Source organism: Pleurodeles waltl, chromosome 1_2 (assembly GCF_031143425.1).
Source record: "Pleurodeles waltl isolate 20211129_DDA chromosome 1_2, aPleWal1.hap1.20221129, whole genome shotgun sequence".
In the NCBI taxonomy this organism is placed as follows: domain Eukaryota; kingdom Metazoa; phylum Chordata; class Amphibia; order Caudata; family Salamandridae; genus Pleurodeles; species Pleurodeles waltl.
Genome location: NC_090437.1, coordinates 976375378 through 976394959, shown reverse-complemented (window position 1 = coordinate 976394959; position 19582 = coordinate 976375378). Strand labels below are relative to the sequence as shown.

Here is a 19582-nt window from a genome sequence, read left to right as displayed (position 1 = left end):
GAACACCCTGCGCTCTAGCAGTTGACATTGTGGTCCTCAGCCTACAGGTCCTTGCCGCAGCTTTTGGCACCATCTCCCACCCCATCCTTATCCAATGACTGCACGCAACCAGCATCCAAGGACTCTATGAAGAAATCAATGCTAAAATGACCAGAAGACTCCAGACAATACAGAATTCAGAGGGCAAGCTTAGCCTTAACCTCCCACTCTGAAATCACATCACCCCACACCTCCAAGAGCTCCACTGTCTCCCAATCCACAAACAAGCACTTCAGACTCCTCACACACACAAAGCCTTAAAAAACACTGGCCCCATGTACCTCAACAACTGCATACATTTCCACAAACTATCCAGACACCTCTACTCAGCCAGACTCATACTTGCAAAGACCCCCCACGTATACAGAACCAGATCCGAAAGTTGTGCCTTCTCCTACCTCACTCTTAAAGCCTAGCATGACCCTCCCCTGCACATCAGAACCGCCGCCTCCTCAGTTCTTGAATTCTGCAAGAAATTCAAGATCTGGCTCTTCGCCTAGGCCCGACCCTGACTTGGCCCACACAGCTCCTGCTTCAGCACCAGCATACCCTCCTGGGTGAATTGTGTGCTATACAAACATACATAATATAACATTCGAGAATGCTCTACAATGATCAATAATAGCTGGACTCTACATGGTGCTGTGGGTATACTGGTCACTGATCATTAGATCAGAAGACAAAGGCGGAAGAGATTCGTTAAGCAAAAGCTGACCCAATTGCAACAGAGTGGTGAAATATTTATAAACGATATGATTGTACAAAGGATATAACAGATTACTTGATCCAAGAGCTTGACCCAGTACATGGCCCTTACTGATCAGTGGAGCCGGGTATCACCCGTCCAGAAGCAGGTCTTCAGATCACGGAATTTATTAGCCTTTCAGTTCACACTTGCTAAGGAAGGTAGCACTTCCTAACTTTGCTGCACCATTTTATATTATCTCTACACTCCAAGTTCAGGATCACAAAAACTTCCCTGGCATTCCTGCAGAGCTATAATGTGAGAAGCAGGACACCTACGGCGTCGTACACGCCACAAAAATAAGTGGTGCTATTGATTGTACCCACAACCAGTGCTGAACATTGTCAGGTGCACCATATAAATATATTGCAATAGGAAGGGGCAGCACTCACAAAATGAGCAGAGTGTGAGCCTCATGGTACACTGACAGTGCACAACATTCATATATTTTTGGCACAGTATATACACTGATGTCGGACATATGGAAAGCTGCAGGACGTATGCCTGGTTGGTAAGAAATCAGTTTTAAAGGTGGCAGGTGTAGATGGAATAGCTGTAAACATCTCACAATCAGTGGCATCCGCAAACACTGTTAACAAATACGGTTTAGCAGGATGGATCCCGGCCTGCTAACTGAACTCCAAAACTACCTTGCAACACAAGTACAAATCGCATCACATATGCAAAGGTGTGTATATGTTAGAGAGTACACATGAGGAAGCCTGAGTCCAGTTTCAGGTGCATGACAAGTCTGTGGAGACCCTGCTCTCTGATGCTATTGGATACTGAAAAACTGTTGTCACTTGTACAAAGTTATAACACCAACACCGCAATTCAAAGGGGCGTTCAGGTCGAGGTCGAGAATGACGGTGTGGATGTGGACAGTGACATGGGGGAGATTTACCTACAGCTATTTCTAAAGTGAATGAACCAACACTTTTGACACCGTTTCTCTGACACGCTTCAGTGCCATGTCCTAAAACAAAAAAACAAGCATTTGCAATGCATTAGGTCTCGCATTTGCCTGAGTTAGAGCTATTGGCGTTGAAAATTCATAACTGGACTTTTCTTGCCACATAAATTGGTCAACCCTTCCTCATAATTTTGTCTTTTCCTGCTACATTATTCCAGTGGCCCTGCATATAATTAAAGCACTTCCATTTACCTTCTTCCTCTATCCGCAGCCAAAAATGAAAATGTTGCCATTTAGCTTCCTAATTTAAATATGCCATGCTAATTCCAATAGAATACCGCTTTCACCACCCCACCATCAGAGTTGTTGGATGGCTAACACAATTCCCCAAAAAAGACACAAGACAATCACGGAGAAGCAACAAGTGAAATAAACTACATAAACCAGAAGGGTCACTCAAACATTTCATAAGTGTTCAAACAGTCACAGTGTAATAAGGATATTACGTTGGCCTGAATCATGGTCATAACTGCAATAAAGAGATATTAATAAAAAATATACAATTATCATGTAAACCCAATAAAAACATTTATCAGAAATAAACTTTTGGCATTGGACTGTAATGCTCAGAACAGCTCCTAGAGGACACCACAATGAAAATAGCATTTGTAAGAAACATGGTCATGTAACCATATAGTTGAATGAATGACGCAGGGTTTATAAAGCGCGCGAATATCCAAGTGTGTCTTGGCGCTAATGATCTGGAAATACAGGGACAACTCATAGGATGATGAAAAACCACTAGAGGGAATATATAAACAAGAGCATAAGTGTATGAGTGTCACTGGCACCTGGGATGGTGAGCGAACCACTTAAAGGGTTCGAAAGCTTGCGAAAATTGAAAAGACTAGGTTGATTTCTTAGATGAAGTGGCATTTTATTCAATAGTTGACTAACCATGTAAACAAAACCACAGCCTCCCCAGGAAACTTTGTGTAACCTGGTGGTCGATCCAAAGTAGGATGCTGAGGATTTCAAATGTCCATATGGTCAATACCACCTGTTTTTTCTTGCCAGGTATCCAGGTTTGGTACTGTACAAAGCTTTATGGGCCAAGCACAGTGCCTTGAAAGCCACCTGCCTTTTTATCGGGAGCCAATGGAGGTCTCTTATTACACTTATAACTGACATAAACTTTGGCACTTTCGTCAGGAGGCATGCAGCTGCAATTTGCAGTGTCTGTAATTTTTTAAGTTCTGCTTGTTTTGCCTACGTATATACGGCATTACAATAGTCAACCTTTGACATGACTCAAGCCATGATCACTGATTTCTGATGCTCAAAAGGAATTTAAGGAAGCACCTTCTTTTGAATCTTCAAGAAACAGGAAGATGAGAGCTTGTTAACCTGCTCCTTAAAGGATAAGTATGTATAAAAAATGACTCCAAGGTTTCTTACCCTGGAGGTTGGAATTGGAGGCAGTCCTAATCCTGGGGACCACCAAGAATGACCCCAAAAAGTGGGCTCTTTATAAAAAATTAGGACTTCAGCTTTATCTGAATTAAGTTTCAGAAAATTGGAGGTCATCTATCCAGCCTTTGCCTTCATACAATTATTAAACCTTTTGGCTACTTCGTCAGAATTGTCTGGGACCAAAACCACAATCTGTGTATCATTGACATATGCTGCTGTGGCAAAACCATTAAAAAGAATTAGTTTAGCCAGCGGGGCCACGTAAATATTAAAAAGAGTAGGACTAAGTGATGACCCCTGGGGGACCTCACAAGGGAGGGAAAAAGATTTAGATTGAAAATCCCCAAGAGCCAATGTTGGTTACCGTTCATCAAGGAAGGATGCAATAAGCTTGTGAGCTAGACCTGAAATGCCAATATTGGTCAAGCGGTTTAATAATACAGAATGACTGACCATATCAAATGCCACGGAGAGTTCAACCAAGGTCATCACCGCTCTACCACCTTTATCTTTTATCGCTCGGATTTCTTCAGAGTTAGCAATCAAGGCTGTCTCAGTATTGATAAACATGGTTTTAAACTGTGTTGCATTGTTTTCAGTTGTTTTCTTCTAGAAAATCCGATACACATGCATTGACATATTTTTCCAACATTTTGGCAGGGAGAGGCAGTCTAGAGATAGGGCGGTAGTTTTTCTCCATGCTAGGGTCTACTGAGTTTTTTTTTTTAACAGTGGCAGAATAGATACCTTTTTCCAGATAGCCAGAAAAATGCCAGTAGTAATGATCATATTAAACAGAGTCGTCAGAACTGGTGCAATGCAATCCGCCACAGCCTGCACAACTTTGGGTGGGCAGGGATCCAAGGGTGCTTCAGGTTTTACTTGATTGATGAGCTTGACTGTTTGGTCAATGCTCAATTGAAGTAAATGATCTAGACCAGCTGATCGGAGGTTGTTGGAAGATGTTTTGCTGGTAACCGGGATGGAAAGGGTTGAATCAAATTATGTGTAAACTATTTTAACTTTGTTTTTGAAAACGTCAGCTAGATTATTACAGAAATCCTGATTGGGAGGGTGACCGGGGGAGGAGAGTGGCATGGAAAGTAGTTGGACTAATTTGAAAAGCTCCTTAGGGGAGTGTGAAGTCCTTTCTATATTAGCCATGTAGTATTTAGATTTTTCTTCCAAGATTAATCTTCTTACTTTCCTCACTATGGTCTCGTCTCCACTCTCTCTCCAGTCTCTGACATTTTTGTTTCAGCACTGTTAAAGCTGGTGAAAACCAAGGTGCTGATGGCTGCTTCCTATGACACTTTATTATCTTTTCTGCTACTAGATTCAGTAATTTCCTACTCAGCCACTCTTGATATCTAACAGAGGCTTCATTTGAGTCAGCACCAAGGTCTGGTGATGTTTGACTGAAGTGCTCCCCCAACGCTTTGTTATTTAACTTGTTCTACTTCCGAAAGGTTTTGATTTGAGCAGATTTAATGATACCATGTGATGGTACTGAAATATTCAGTTTGAAATGCACTGCCTTGTGATCTGACCAAATCAATAGCAGCGAAATGTCAAAAATGAGGTTTGAATCATGTGAAAATATACTGTCCAGGGTGTGACCCAGTTTGTGCGTAGCCATAGGCACCCGCTGAACAAAATCAAAAGAACCTAAGGTTTCGATTAATGCTGCAGCATTCTTATCCCTCAAATCTTCCAAATGAAAATTAAAGTCACCTAAAATAGTATAGTTTGAGTATTGTACGGTGATCTCGAAATAATCACAAATTTCTTTGCTGAAGGGAGCATTAGGTCCAGGAGGTCTATAAATTAAAATCCCGGGGAAAGTGTATTTTTCAGTAACCTTTCTTTAAATGAGAGGGCCTCACAGTTCACTAGAGTAGGTGGGTTGCATGATAAAGTCAGTGAGTCGTGGTGTACTATAGTTAGACCTCTACCACGTTTATCCTCTCTGATGGTGTAACTATCCAGCATTGCTGCCACAATGTCTGGATTGGAGAACTCATTCAGCCATGTCTCAGCAAAAAATAATAAACTGCGATTATTAGAGACGAAAAATTCAGAAAATTCTAAACTATGTTTAACCAAAGATCGCATATTGATCAGAAAACAATTAAGGTGGTTATTTACATGATGTTCTGGCCCCTAGGGGGCATAACCACATGAAAAGAAAAGATCAGAAAGTAATGCACTGGGGCCATATATTTATCCCCTAGAGCTAACAGGTGTACTGCAATGCTATTACAAGCAAGGACCTTAAAACAGAAACTACTCCCAGCTGTAAAACAAAAGTTCCAGCCATGAGAGATCTTAGACACTGAATGGTGGGAGGGGGTATTAAGTTCGGGTCCCCACTCTCCTAGGGTGGGGACCCAGCAATAATGTAGACATTGTCCTAGGACCACCACAGGCTGAGTTATGAGCAAAAAAGTTTTCCAAAAGTAATGGCCTGCAAAGCATTATGGGGCAAGTTTCCCGAGTGCGGTGAATATTGTAGTATCGGATCTCCCACTGTGTATTTGTGAAAGCTATGGAGCGTAAAGATGAGAGCCAAAAGAAATGACTCTGATTAGGAAATAGTGTGAACAATGTGACCAGCACTTCAATACTGCCAATGAAGTTTGCTCTGTTCTGCCCTGTTTGTGCTGTGAGGGCCCTGGCTGTCATGGAGCATGAAGGGGATAGAGAAAAAGAAAAAACATAGTTCGACCACGCTGAAGTATATAGGCAACTGTGCAATAATCTGTATGCCAGGGTCAGTCTGCAAGGCGGTAACAAAACTGCCCCAAGGCAGGACAAATGTGAAGCATTTACCAATGACCTCAAGGGATTTTTGAAAGGCAAGCCCACGAACCAGTGAAAGTGGTGGGCTTGAGATGGGTGTGGTTAAAAGCCCACAGAATACTTACGACAGATCAAAAAGCACTTGCGAACTCGACCTAAAAAAAATAATCTATGCTTAAGTGAAGGTCTCTGCAAGAAGAGTTTCACACAATAACCTGAATGCATGGCGGTGTATAAAATAAAATTCCACAATGCTTTTTAGGGGCACAGGTTACTTGCTTCATATCACTTCCATGAGAATCCTTTCTATAGGTTGTTTGATCACCAGAGATAAGATGATTAGACATGGAAATATTGCTAAAGCTGGAGCCCCCACAGTTGACAGGAGTACTGTTCTTTTCTCTGAAGCAACACCTGCAGTGGGGAAATCACTGATACTGCTTCTTATGGATTTGTGGCACGTCGGGCACTCCGAGAGCTATAATGAATAATTTTGTAGTTTTTTAGGATTTTGGTGCAATCCTCCGAAAACTGCATCACATATTGTAAAAGATATGCTAAGAAAGAGCGGTACACGTTCACATTCTCACACATACATCATCTGTCGATAATGGACTGTTTTTGATGTACTTATTCCTTTAAAAATCTAGGACAAATATATGGTAATAAGTGGAAAAAACACAATCCACTGTAGTGTGCTGCAGAAATCCAGTTTTCCCATGAACTTTCCCTTCCATCGCGCTGCTCTGTTCCAGGAAGCCTTATCACAGGATCAAGTGACACATAATTTTCTGCTTCAATAGTTCTGCTACATAAACTGAGCATAGCTTGAATGTATCAAAAATGTGTTTATTATTTGAATAATTACCCAACACATTTATATATCTGCCAATGTGTATGTTGCTTGTAGACTCTCAGATCTAACTAAAACTGTGACTCAAATCGTTACTGTCTGTGATGTACAGACAACTATATTAAGTCAAAACAGCTGCAAAATTGCTAAATCTCCATATACCTTATGTATCACTTTAAACATACGATCTCTGACCTAAAGTCAGATGATTAATCCTTAGACCATACTGTGCTTGTTGAGGTCACTAAGCCATACAGAAAGCTCACATTTAATAATCTGAGAAAAGATCTTCCCCCGGATGGTATTGCTCAAGACAGCTGGATAGCAACAATTTCTACTTTCTCAAAAAAGTTTCTTGATTTTATTCCTTCTCTACCACAACCAGCACCTGAAACCTCCTCTCTGCTTCAAACTAAATTACCCTGTCCCAGAGGTCCTCCCAATCTTTGCCACGCTGGAAAAACTCTTAGTCTGTGTGTGGAATTTAACTGTACTTTGGATTGGGAGGTAGATGACACAAACCCCAAATCACCAGAAAGGTCAGAGCTGCTACTATGAGACTGACTGATGGCTAAAGGGTTAGCCACGCAGGTGAACCTGGGTATACATTGTGCTCATGACCACAAAGACAATATTCTCATATTGATTATTTTTAATATCACAAGAAACTTATCCCAGTGTGAACAAGGATACGCTCTGACCATATTTCTTTGTCAATCACACTCAAGATGTCTAACAGTAGGTAGAGTACGCCGCAATGGACCTTTTAGAGGTCAGATTTTCTGAGCCTATTGTTAAGGGGTGTGTTGTTAATAAGATCAAGGAGTATATAAATCATACTCTAAGCCCGGCTCCAGATGCTATGGTTTGGGACGCGTGGAGACAGTCATCAGGGATGCTGCAGCTAGCTGTGTTGTAAGGAGAAATTGAAAACAGACAGAACAAGCTCTTCATTTTAAAGGAGCAGCTCTGTTTGTTAGAGAAGGAGCATGTTGAAGCTATGACGACCAAACTCGCTCGTCAACAAGAGATTTTTCTGAGGATTCTGAATTGTCATGCACTGGCATTTAGGAGGTTCAAGGCGAAAGCTACAGCATCCTTCAAAATCTTACTCACGTCTACGAGCACAGCGGGTCAGCCTGGCCTACATTAGCGGGTAATGAGAGAGGAAATAGATGTCTATTGTATTAAGTAGATTAGAAATGAAAGGCATGGTGCAACTCAATGTTTTGACCAGTTTCAAAACCTTTATTAGTCTTTATATAGTAATGAAGATAAGTGCTCTGAAGGTGACACCACAGTATATTTAGTTGGGGTTTCTTTGGATACTTTGGCACCTGAGGATAATATAGGTTAGAATGGTTATTTTATATTTGCTGTTGCTTATACCTGGGAAACAGTATAACAAGTAAGAAGATATGGTGAAGCTCAATTATGAACCAGTATTGTAAATGTTCACCTTAAGTATGCATAATTGAGACAAACAGGTTGCTTAGCCCACTGCCGGGGAGGTATAATACTGTGAAGAGTATCATCCTGCTCGGTTTGGATATTTGTTAAGCTCCATCCCATTACTTTTCCCGAATGCATTTTTCAACGGCTCAGTTCAATCAGTAGCTTTATCTGGGCATATAAGCAGCCCATCATACTTACGAAATTAACGGACTCTGTAAGAAGGATGGTCAATTCCTAATTAGTTAAGTTTATTTCAGGGCTGATGGGAGGAAACTAATATACACTTTAATTTCTTGTGCATCTGGCGGGTGACAACAACCATTTACAAGAAATGTTTGGAGGCTAAAGCCATGGGTGCTTTTTAAGATTTTCAGACCCAAACTATTACTAATACATCAAATTCATTGTAAAAAGACCAGGACTGCAGATATGGCAGGCTGGGCTTCAGATGTTTAATAGCAAGACATACAACAGATGTCCTCCAATTGAGTGAGTCACCACTATCTAGCATCTTTCACAATAATGTAAGTCACTCTTTGGTTTTTCTCGAGTTAGTAAATATGGGCCAAATATTTCACAATATTGTGCTGCACAGTGTTAATGATATTCCAGTTGAGTTTATGATATCAAGGGGCGTTTTAAAAAAAAAAATATCGGCAAGTATGAGATTTTCTAAACAAGATGGACAGAGATGATCTTACCGTGGATAAGATTCCCGTACTGGAAGCACCAACTTCTGTTATCATGAAAGCTTTCTACCTGATATTTCCTGAATTTATGTCTGATAATTATGAAGCAAGCTAAATGCAGGCGTATTTACTAATTTATTTTTAGAAAGCACGTTTTTTGTCTCTGAGGTACTTACCACAGTAAAATTACAATTACATCAGTTTGGCACAATCATATTACACACCCACTAGACTAATGTTTCAAGCTGCATATTACTTGTGTAGCATGTACAACAAAGTTTATTTTTTAAGCAAAGAATTTATAAGATACTGTGCATTTTGAGTGAAAAAAAAGATTTCAAATGTTTTATAAAATAACATACAATAACATTTAAACTTAAATACATCAGCAATTATCATCGGACATTAATAGCCAAGAAAGGGTCTTTAGTTGAAGGGAGGTCCGGGAAAAATATTGCTGTACAGAGTGGCAAGTGAATATCAATGTATTTAGTTTTGCAGAAAGAAATTGAGTTTTTGGAAGAAAATTGAATGATTTCTAAAAATAAATGTATGCAAACAGTGAAATTTTTTTGTTTTTAATCTAGACTGTTGTGTGTGTTACCAAAACTTTCAATAGCTGCACAGATACCTAATTGTAGTGGCTTTTCATGGTGACAGTGGGGTTGGCATCTGCTTACCGGATTAGTGTTGCTTCCAGGAACATATACGGAATTGAACTGTTTCATATGCATCCGAGCTCTTGTGACATCTCTCAATGTTCTGAAGATGTTATCAACAACAGTGTTAGCCTTCTGGAATGTCAACTCAGGGGAGGATCCACAACCTGAAAAAATGAAATGATGTCAACAGGGCACAAGAGAAACGGCAGTCGCTATTGGCTCTAGCGGTGCTTAATTTGAGCCGGTGGCTGCCCACAGGTGCCACTGACAGTCATTTTTGGGGAAACAGTACTTATTTATATCTCATTAGACTTTCACCCAGAGCAAGAGAGAGAAAATACAAAAGGTGGGATTAAAGAGGAAGAGAAAGATGGAAAAACAGTGACAAAGTGAGAAAGCAATGATGAGAAAGAAACAGAATGAGTGAGGTGAAGTAGCAGGGAGTGTGGTGGTGAATGAAAGAGGTATGAGGTGAAATCAAGACTAAGCAACCTTGATATTCAGCGCCTCCAGTAGCCACAACACTGGCCACGGGCTTCTGAGCAAAACTCTGGGCTCGGGTCTGGGTTTACAAATTAAGGTCTAGGCACTAGATCTCAAATTTGTGACACTCCGACAAATTTTTAGTATGGATAATCAGTAGCTAATGGTAGGAACAAAAATGAAACACAAATCAATACATTTTGGTGTATGATGTAAGAGGTATTGCTGTAACTCTTACAGCTTAGCTATCAACTACATAGCAGTCACAAAAATACCTAATTTGCACTCTAGAAAACTTGCAAAATTAAATATGATTTTTGCTTTTAGGTATCTCTACAACTGCATCACCTCTGGTGAATGACTTAATTGTTATTGTTGCTTGTGGTAGATCAACATTAGCCAATGTCTTTAATTAGCATGATAGAACAAGCATTTGCAAAGCAATAGGTCTCGCATTTTTTGGGATTAGAACTACTGCAATTGTAAATTCATAACTGGACTTTTCTTGCCACATAAATTGGTCAACCTTGTCTCATAATTTTGTCTTTTCCTGCCATATAATTCCAGTGGCCCAGCATTTAACAAAAGCACTTTCATTTACCTTCTTTCTCTATCTTAAAACATATACAACTATCATATAAACCTTTATCAGAAATAAACGTTTGGCATTAGACTGTAATGCTCAAAACACCATAACAAAAATATCATTTGGCACAGATTGGAGGGTGAAAGGAAAGAGGGAGTCGGAAGTAAAGATGGAGAAGACAAGTGGCGTAGTAGCGGTGTTATGGGCCCTGGAGTAAGAAAGGAAAATGGTTGACTGCAATTTCGGTAGGAAAATACAGCAGTGATTAGAGCTGAGTGAGGTCCATAGGTCTCTGGGCCCTGGTGCCACTGCATCTGTTGTTCTATTGATAACTAGGCCTCAGGGTAGACAGCGGATGGGGCAGAAAAAGAGAAGCGAAAGGAATACAACAGACAAAAGGAAAAAAAGAGAAGGGGCTGCAAAGAAATAAAAGAAAGTAGGGAAAGAAAGAACGAGAAAATGAAAAAACTAAGAGAACAAATAGAGCAAACAATGTGAGACAAAAAAAGGGAAGGAAGCTATCCAACGAAAGATAAAGAGGAAAAAATAATGAAAGAAATAGAAAAATTAACATTATAGAAAAAAAGAGAGAAGGTGAGAGAAACAAGTAGCAAAAGAACCAGGGCATGTATTTAATGACACATTTCCCACAGACACAGAATGGGAAAACCACTTTGCCACTTCGGGTCCCAACAATTAACTTGTGGCTTCCACATACAGACAGGAAAGAGAGGGATTTATAGTAAAACGTGAATTGACAGATAAAGATAAGAAAAACACCAGAGAAAGAAAGGAAGAAAGATCTAAAAACAAAAAAAGTGAAAGGATGCATGCAGAGTCAAAGGAGAGAGCAAATAAAAAAACAAAGAAAGAATGAACGGAAGAGTAAAAAAATAGTGAAAGGATTAATGCCTGATTAAGAAAAAAGAGAGGGATGAAACAAGAAAAGAAATATCCAAGATTCTGTGAGTTCGAAAGAGGAGGTAGCAAGAGGAAGAGGGAAATTAAAAAAAAGGGAGAGGAGTAGAAATAAACAGTTGAAAATAATAGCGAAACTGTTAATGTGTGGATTTTAAGAGCTGGAAAGAGAAAAGTGGGGGAGAAAAAAAACATTGAGACTAAACAGAGTAAAGGAAAGAACAGAGTGAGATAGGTGAAACAGACCCTCCCAAATAAAGATGGCAGCTAATATTAGATTTAATTGGATCCCCCAAGTCCTCAAAGAGAAGTCAGAGTGTGGAACAGCAGGGGGCACTTCAGAACAGCAGGAGGTGCATTAGCAGAGTTTCATGTGAATCCCAATACAGCAATATTGGGGCGCTTCAGATCAGGATTGAGGGTATAGACAGAGCTGTGTCCCAGCCTAGTGCTCTAATAACAGAAAGGCAGAGGGTGTGGAATGAGAAACGGAGTGCCGTGTAATTCCTGGTATTGGAATAATGGGGCACTGCAGGTTAGGGTTGAGGTGCACTGACAGAGTTGTATGTGGGCTGCAGTACTGGAATAGCAATGGGCACACAAGGTCAGAGGTGAGGTATGTTAATGGAGCTATATGTGGAACCTAGTATTGGTGTGCTAGTGTTGCCGAGTGTTCGTCTGGCGGTGCCCTGGTGAAGCTGCAAGTGGGGCACAGTATGGGAGTGTCGTTGCCTCTGAACCACAGAAGTGAGGAGACCTGAAGGGCGTGTGTGTGAGCCTTAGCACTGAGAAGAAATGTGCACTGAATGTTAGAATTGATGGATTTTGCCAGAGCGTGGTGGTTCCCATCAACCGTGGCGTTGGATGTTAGACTTGAGGTGCACTGGCTAAGCTGTGTTTTGCTCTTTTGGGTACAGTATTGGCTTGGCAGTGGGACTTAATATTAGAATTGAGCTGCTGTAATGGAACTGTATGTGAGCGGGGCATCACTATAGGAAAGGAAGTAACCTTGTGGGGGTAGAACTGAAATGCACTGTTGGAGCTGTGCCTGAGGTCCTAGTATTGGCACAGCAGAGTGTACTGACTGTAAGAACTGACTGTGCTCTACCAGAAATGTGTGTGTGGTTTTGGCACGGGCACAACTGAGGGCTAGGAGTGTGTGAACTGAGGTCCACTGATGGAGCAGCGCCTGAGGTTCTAGTAGTGGAGCAGCAGAGTGTACTGACTGCAAGAACTGAGGTGCTCTGGCAGACAGCGTGAGTGTGGTTCCTGTCACTCGCACGGCTGAAGGCTTGGAGTGTGTAAACTGAGATGCATTGAAGGAGCTGCGAGTGGGATCCCAGTATGAAGCAGAAGTGGGCACTGTCTCTAAGGATTGCGGAGCCCTGGTAGAGCTGGGTACATAGGCTATAAGCAATTACAAGCGATCCTCCACCTTGCTCTCAGCACACAACCAGGCACACCTGGTAAAGAAAATCAAAGCCAAGGAAGGACGGGAGCCAGGCAGCTGAGAGAGGGTGCAGAGAAACCACAAAGACCAAATGTGACCAAGATAGCCTGATGTATTGCCTTATTTACAGCTAAGCTCAGAGGAAGAATGCTCTGCAAATTAAAAGGGCAGCTTCCCTGGACAGGAGCAGGAAATAAAGTTTAAAAAAGTCCCCTACAGACCAGATAAACAGGACAAAGCGTAATTATACAGTAGTTGGTACCTGTTCCCAGACACAAGAAAGTGGAACAAAGAGGCTTGACAGACCACTAGCAAGCAAAGATTTTTAAATGGCACTGAAACTAACAAATGAAATAGCTGGAAGCCCACAGAAGAAGTATACTTAAAAGTATAAAAGAGGTCAGACGCTTACGCTCAACCTAAAAATGAAATGTCTTTCTAAAAATACATTTTGGGAAGCACTGATAATTAATTTGTTTTTAATCTGGACAGGTGGTTATCACATGCCTTATCACATGACAATTAACATAATAACATAAAATAAACCTCAAAGACATTCCATCAAGGTAAAGTATGAGTAAGTATCACACTGGCTTACTTACCTCTACCAGGACACAACAGTTGTGAACTCATATTATCCCCAATTAGTCTTTGAGAAGTTAAGGGCGGTGTGTAGCACTTTCAAATCTGAGCTTGTAATATGCAACAGACTAGAGCTCTGGCTGAAAACTAATTTATTTCATCCAAGTATTTGAGGAAATCAGGTAGTTCCTGTACTTTTTAATCAGAGCCCTGGACTAGACACTGTTTCAAGAAGAAACATTTGCACAACACTGCATTATTCAAAGCATCAGAAGCGTAGGTATGTTGCATTTGAAACCTGGTAGGGCCGCAACCAGATTACATGCGAGCCTACACGCTGCTAATATTTAAAACAATGAAGAAAGTATTTTGTTCTTTCATTCAAACAGCAGCAGAGCTAAGGTGTGTAAAAGCGAAGCGCATGTGGCAATACGCGCACACATTTAAAACAGAGCATTCTGCAGTACTGCTTTGCAATGCAAACTCAAACGCACAAATACAAATCAACACAGACTACGTTAGGGTTTGTCAAAGCCTACAGCATATATTAACATCATCCAAACACATAGGGCCCCATGGCACTCTACACTTGGACTGAATGACCAACTCATGCCTGACATATAGCAATTGAAGAGCTCCAAGTTAAAGAGATTGTGATAAAAGAAAACGAACTATGTACAACCATATATACACCTATTACTGTTGCATCTATTTTGTCTATGTTTGGCCATTGTGTCACTGTAGTCCCTTTTTCCAAGAGGGTGCCACCATTTTATCTTCCAGTTTGTAGTCCTATATCTATGTCTGTGATCACCTGTTCCAGTCTGTGAGGTCATCCAATGCTTCTGTCCCCTTGAGAGCAGCTCATACACATAGCTTGCCAGGTCTTCCACTGCAGAGATGACAGGCTCTGACCCAGTGCGTATGTTGGCACTGGAAAGTAATGGAGTAGTTATGCGGCACCAGAATTTGCTGAACTCCTGCCTCTTCATCAGCTCCATGACTGGCCATGTTTCAACTTCATGCTTCCCCAGTGCGATAAAGATAAAATGAAGAGGACACATACAGCTACTGTTCCAATAAAATGGTGCATTCAGGGAAAAGAAGATAAACTAAATGTTTACCAATCAACCACACTGAATGACACAACCAAGGGATGCTGAGGGACGCTGACCTTTTTTGCTCTCCATCTTTATGAATGGTATAATCTCAGGTAAGACAGGTAGAGCTGTCACTGGCCAGACACACACAAGCAATTATGACTACATTTCAAATCTGTATTGACATAACCAGGTTTCACAGAATTTCAAGATTATAATTGTCACACATACAGTGGAAAATATGCCACTATAGCTGATTTTATTACCATCATAACTTTAGGAATAGGGGTGGGTAACAAGTAATATCAGAGAAGTAGTCATGCAAAATGCAGGTAACCCCCACAAGCGTGTATGTTTGTGGGTATTCACAAATGTTTTGGATATCCAGCCTTATGCTGAAAAAACTCATAGGTACTACCAAAGTTCTTTGGGATAACTACTATCAAGGAGGAAATAATTTCCCATAAGGAAAAACATCCCTGTGAGGTAAAAAAAAAAAAAGCAATGTTAATTGTGCAATACTTAGTAATGGACAGTGTCCACCAAGTGGACAAACCACATGTCTACGTACAGAGGAGAAGTACTACTTCTGGAAATTTACAGCTGTCACATGTTTCTTGGAATACTGCAACGGATTTTGCTTAATCACGTAAAAGTAGAAAAACTATTTCAAGCAAACACTGGAGGAAGGGAGGCGGTTTCTAGCTATTACTGCCACCAGGTAACTAGTGGTACTGAGAAGAGTAGAAGTTTTTTTTTTGTCATAAAAAAGGCCAAGTGACGGATATAATATTAAGTGACTTTTCTGTAACACCCGTGCATGTGGCAGAGGCCGTGTATGTGGCACTCTCCTCTAGACAAATGAAAGGTATCACCAGGTGGAAACATATTTAATTGCCTCGTTAAATCATACAGATTTCTTGATTAGGTTGGTAATTATTGTTTTTTGTACTTTTTATGCTAGGTGCTGAACTAGCTCAATAGACAAAGCCCTGAGTCTGAAAGTCAGAATTCTGCTCCCCTAGTATAAATTCCAGATTTAGACAAAAATCCATACTTTTTAGCGATTAGTCAAGGAAATCTGACAGACAGTTTTCCAGGAGTACTTGGATTTGTAAAATTGTTCATGCAAATCTTCAAACAGGTGGAAAAGTCTGTAATTGTTAATGCAAAACAAATAAATATTTGCCCACGTTCCCCTCGAGAGGCGGCCATTGAATCACAGTACCGACTTATTGATCTGAAATACCTGCGTAGAGTGCATTACACACAGAAAATGCTATGGGAAAGGGAGGAGATGGATATGCTAAACGGTCTGAGATGTGGAACACTGAGAGGTGACTGGCTACACAGTGTTCAGACCTGTGGGCATTTGATACCCTTTTGGGAGGGAGTGCTTGCAGGTATGAAGAGGATGTTGGGCTGGAAAATCCCTAGTGATCCCAAATTGGCACTACTGCATGAGGCTGTTGATCTGGACTTTACTAAATACCAAGTTGCACTGCTGTGGATGGGGTTGGTCGTAGCGAAGAGGGACAAGGCCAAAGAATGGACAATTGCCGAACCCCCTCCTTTGGAGGGCTGGAAGAGAGGCCTGGATCGTTGCATGAGTCTGAAAAATCCTATCTATGTTTCAAAGGGTTGCCCACAGAAGCATGGCAAAATATGGTCAGACTTGTGCCAATCCTCCTAGACTCAGAGAGGACTCAATTCCAAACCCTGGATGAAGAAATCAGAACCTATGGTGGTCAAGCTCATGGAGGAAGGGTGGCAGGGAGAAGGGAGGTCGAGGTTGGAACACTGCATGGTTTGATGGCAACAAAGGTCCACACTTGTGGTTATACAAATGCTGTGATGTCATAATATTAGACTTCATAGACTCTATTCTCTTTATCATTGATATGTCTGGAACAAAACCAATAGAAATGTGCTATAAAAAAATACTTGCTCACAATACTTATGTTTTTTTCCATAGTAAAACAATGTTTCCTTATGGAGGAACCCTTTTTTAACTCTCCTTTTATATATGAGCTATTCCCTTTCTATTTCCACTCTGGAAATGCATGTGCGTGTACGTTTGCAAGTTTGTACACACTTCCATGTTGGGATACTACAAGACTGACATGTTTGTGGGTGTTCACCCATATCAGCTGAGTGCCCCATCCAGAAATACTCACAATTCTGCCCAAAACCAAAATTACAGGTTAAGCAATTCTTCCATACTGGCAGAAGTGCGACTTGCAAATGTAAAATAACACCAGTTCTAAATCTGGGACTAAAGACTGGATATTTGCATTTTCAGAGTTTTCTTTTTGCACACCTAATTTGGACTTAGGTGTGTGCAATGCTTTGAGAATCGAACCCAAAATATGTTGTCCATGTCCCTCTTTTTTCACCTGGAACGGTGCAATCCATTAGAGTATTCAGCTCTTTACGTGTCACTTTGCATAGATGCATTACTGGCACTGGTAAAGAAATAGTTGCTTCCTTGTAAACTGTCATGAACTGTTCTAGTCTGCCAGGCTGGGAGACATTAGTGAAGAACTGTGAGTTCTCTGAGGCACAGCACTCATTGTAATTATAGGCACATACATTATTTTCTTTTGTGGAAAGATAACTTTCCTGTCCCGTGTACTGTGCCAGGCTCTGAGTTATTGGAATATTCCATTACTTTCTCTTCAGAATTGCCTATAAAACAAATTACTTTTGAGACAATATACTTGGAAAATTGTGCTGTAAAATGAATCATTAGACTTCATGTTTTTTCATAATGTTCTTGAGCACAGCACCTCCCACAACCAGCCTGCAGAGATGCTTCAGACTAGCTCAGTATTATATGAGGATGGTATTTAAACTTTATATAGAGCTCCTTTGGCTCCCAGTTTAGCCTGTGAGTGATGGTCAAAGATAGGCTGACCGTGTACCACAAGCACCATCTGGCATTTCCATACATACAATCAATCCATTTCCATACATACAATCAATCCATTTCGCATACATACAATCAATCCATTTCGTATACAACAATCAATCCATTTCTGTTAAATACAATCAATCCCGTTTCAAAGGGTGGGGAGTCGCGATTTTTTAGACTTTAAATAATAACATGTTTGCTTTCTCCACCCTGGTCCAATTGAATGGGAAAATGCATTTCTTCCACTGATATGTTTCTCTAAATCTCGCTCTTAGCTGTTGGTAAATGTATGTGTATAGTTTGGTTTCCGCCCTCTTTGCTCCCTTTTGAGTAGTTCAGTTCTTTGGAGGGGGGCCAAGAGCACATGGCATGCTGTCCATTCTGGGTGGTGCTTAAGGGAGGTGAGATGGCCATTTAAACCTTTGGGGCCCAGAGCCTTGGCTATTTCCATCTCACCTATGGTAGTGATGAAAACCAGCGCGTGGAACAGAAGCAAAGTGGAAAAAGAAGAACTATTTTCCCTATAAATGCGTGGCTTTGGAGGGGCCCGCGGGAAGCAAGAGCAACGCTCTAGTCTTCCCGCGGGACTGTTCGGGAAGGAAGTGACGGCGAAGGGGACAGGGATTGGGGGAAAAGGTAAGTGGGGGTGGGTTTAAGGGGAGGGAATAAAAGGGGTTGGGGGTGGAGGGACCGGCCTCTTTCCGCGCTCCCATCGCGCGGTTTTAGTTTGGAGTGGCCGGTCCCTGGGGATCTTATCTGCGGGACCTTTTTCTGGGTTTCAGGTAGGGGGCATGGAACCGGAACAGGGACGGGGTATACCGGTACCCCCCCCATTCCTTTATGTAGCAGGTCGGGGCGCGTTTTTCATCCCGCACCCCCCCCTCCTCCTTCCTCACATCTACGGGAGGCGGCCAACGCTCCCGTTCGAGCGGCCGCTCCCCCCCCTCCGTTTTTACAGGAACAAGGCACGGGTCTTGTTGGCCAGCCGGCCGCACTTGCGGCTCCGCGGCCCGGGAACAGGTGGCTGGGGTTTTAAGCCACCACGGCCCCTGGGGGCCCTGCCAGCAGGCCTTTTTGTTTATAGGCCAACAGGCCATTACAGTGGCGGCGGCCCGGATTACACTGGCCCCGACCGCGTGAGGTCCAATATATCTAAAAAAAACAAACAAAAAAAAAAAACTAATACCAATAAATAAATAGAAAGAAATATAAATATAAAGATAATACTACGCGACAGACCCAGGCTGGGCAACTATATTTATCTAGGTGGGGGAGCCCACCTCATTACAGTGTGGGGCCCTCGCCACCGGCCCTTAAGGCCCAATTAAGTGAGTAAGGGACAATACAGGCCCCATCCCCGCCCCCCAAAAAAAAAAAACATTTTGGTACAAGGTGGCTGTTACACAAGGCACAACCAACGCACTAGCGGGACCCCCTCGTGCCAGGCCCTACGCAGGACCCTGGGAGGCACCAGTTTATGCAGGGCCCACGTAGCCTCTCTCAACACACCTTTGGGGCCCGCAGCTAGGGGGTACAGGCAGGTAAGGTCGGGTAGGAACTCCGCCTCAGCGCCGCGGCAAACAGCTGCGACGTAGAGGTGGCACAAGCTGCGCTTCGCATTGGTATGGGGCCTGAGCGGAAGGGGACAAGAAGTCGGGGAGGATAGTGGTTTAGGCAGCGCGATGGGAGCCAGTGGCGCATACGGCCATGCGGCTTGCGGAAGGTTAATGCCAACGTAAGAGGTTGGCAGAAAGAAAGCGATACCAACGGGGCGCAATACGGCCCCAGCACGTTGGTCAGAAGCGCTAGAGGGGCCTCCGGCGGCCTTCTCTACTCCGCAGGATCGGGGACAACACAGAGATGGCGGATGCCATGTGGGTCACGATGACATGTCTAATAGCTACATGATGAGGAGTGG

The 19582-nt window shown here is 42.1% G+C and overlaps 1 protein-coding gene across 1 annotated transcript in view; it reads right to left on the bottom strand.

The window, feature by feature from the left end:
- SCFD2 (sec1 family domain containing 2) overlaps window positions 1-19582 on the bottom strand; it is a 1619339-nt gene that overhangs the window by 213208 nt on the left and 1386549 nt on the right. Inside the window, exon 6 of the mRNA XM_069201324.1 lies at window positions 9650-9795. Coding sequence (XP_069057425.1) covers window positions 9650-9795 — 146 coding nt within the window. The remainder of the gene's footprint in view (window positions 1-9649; window positions 9796-19582) is intronic.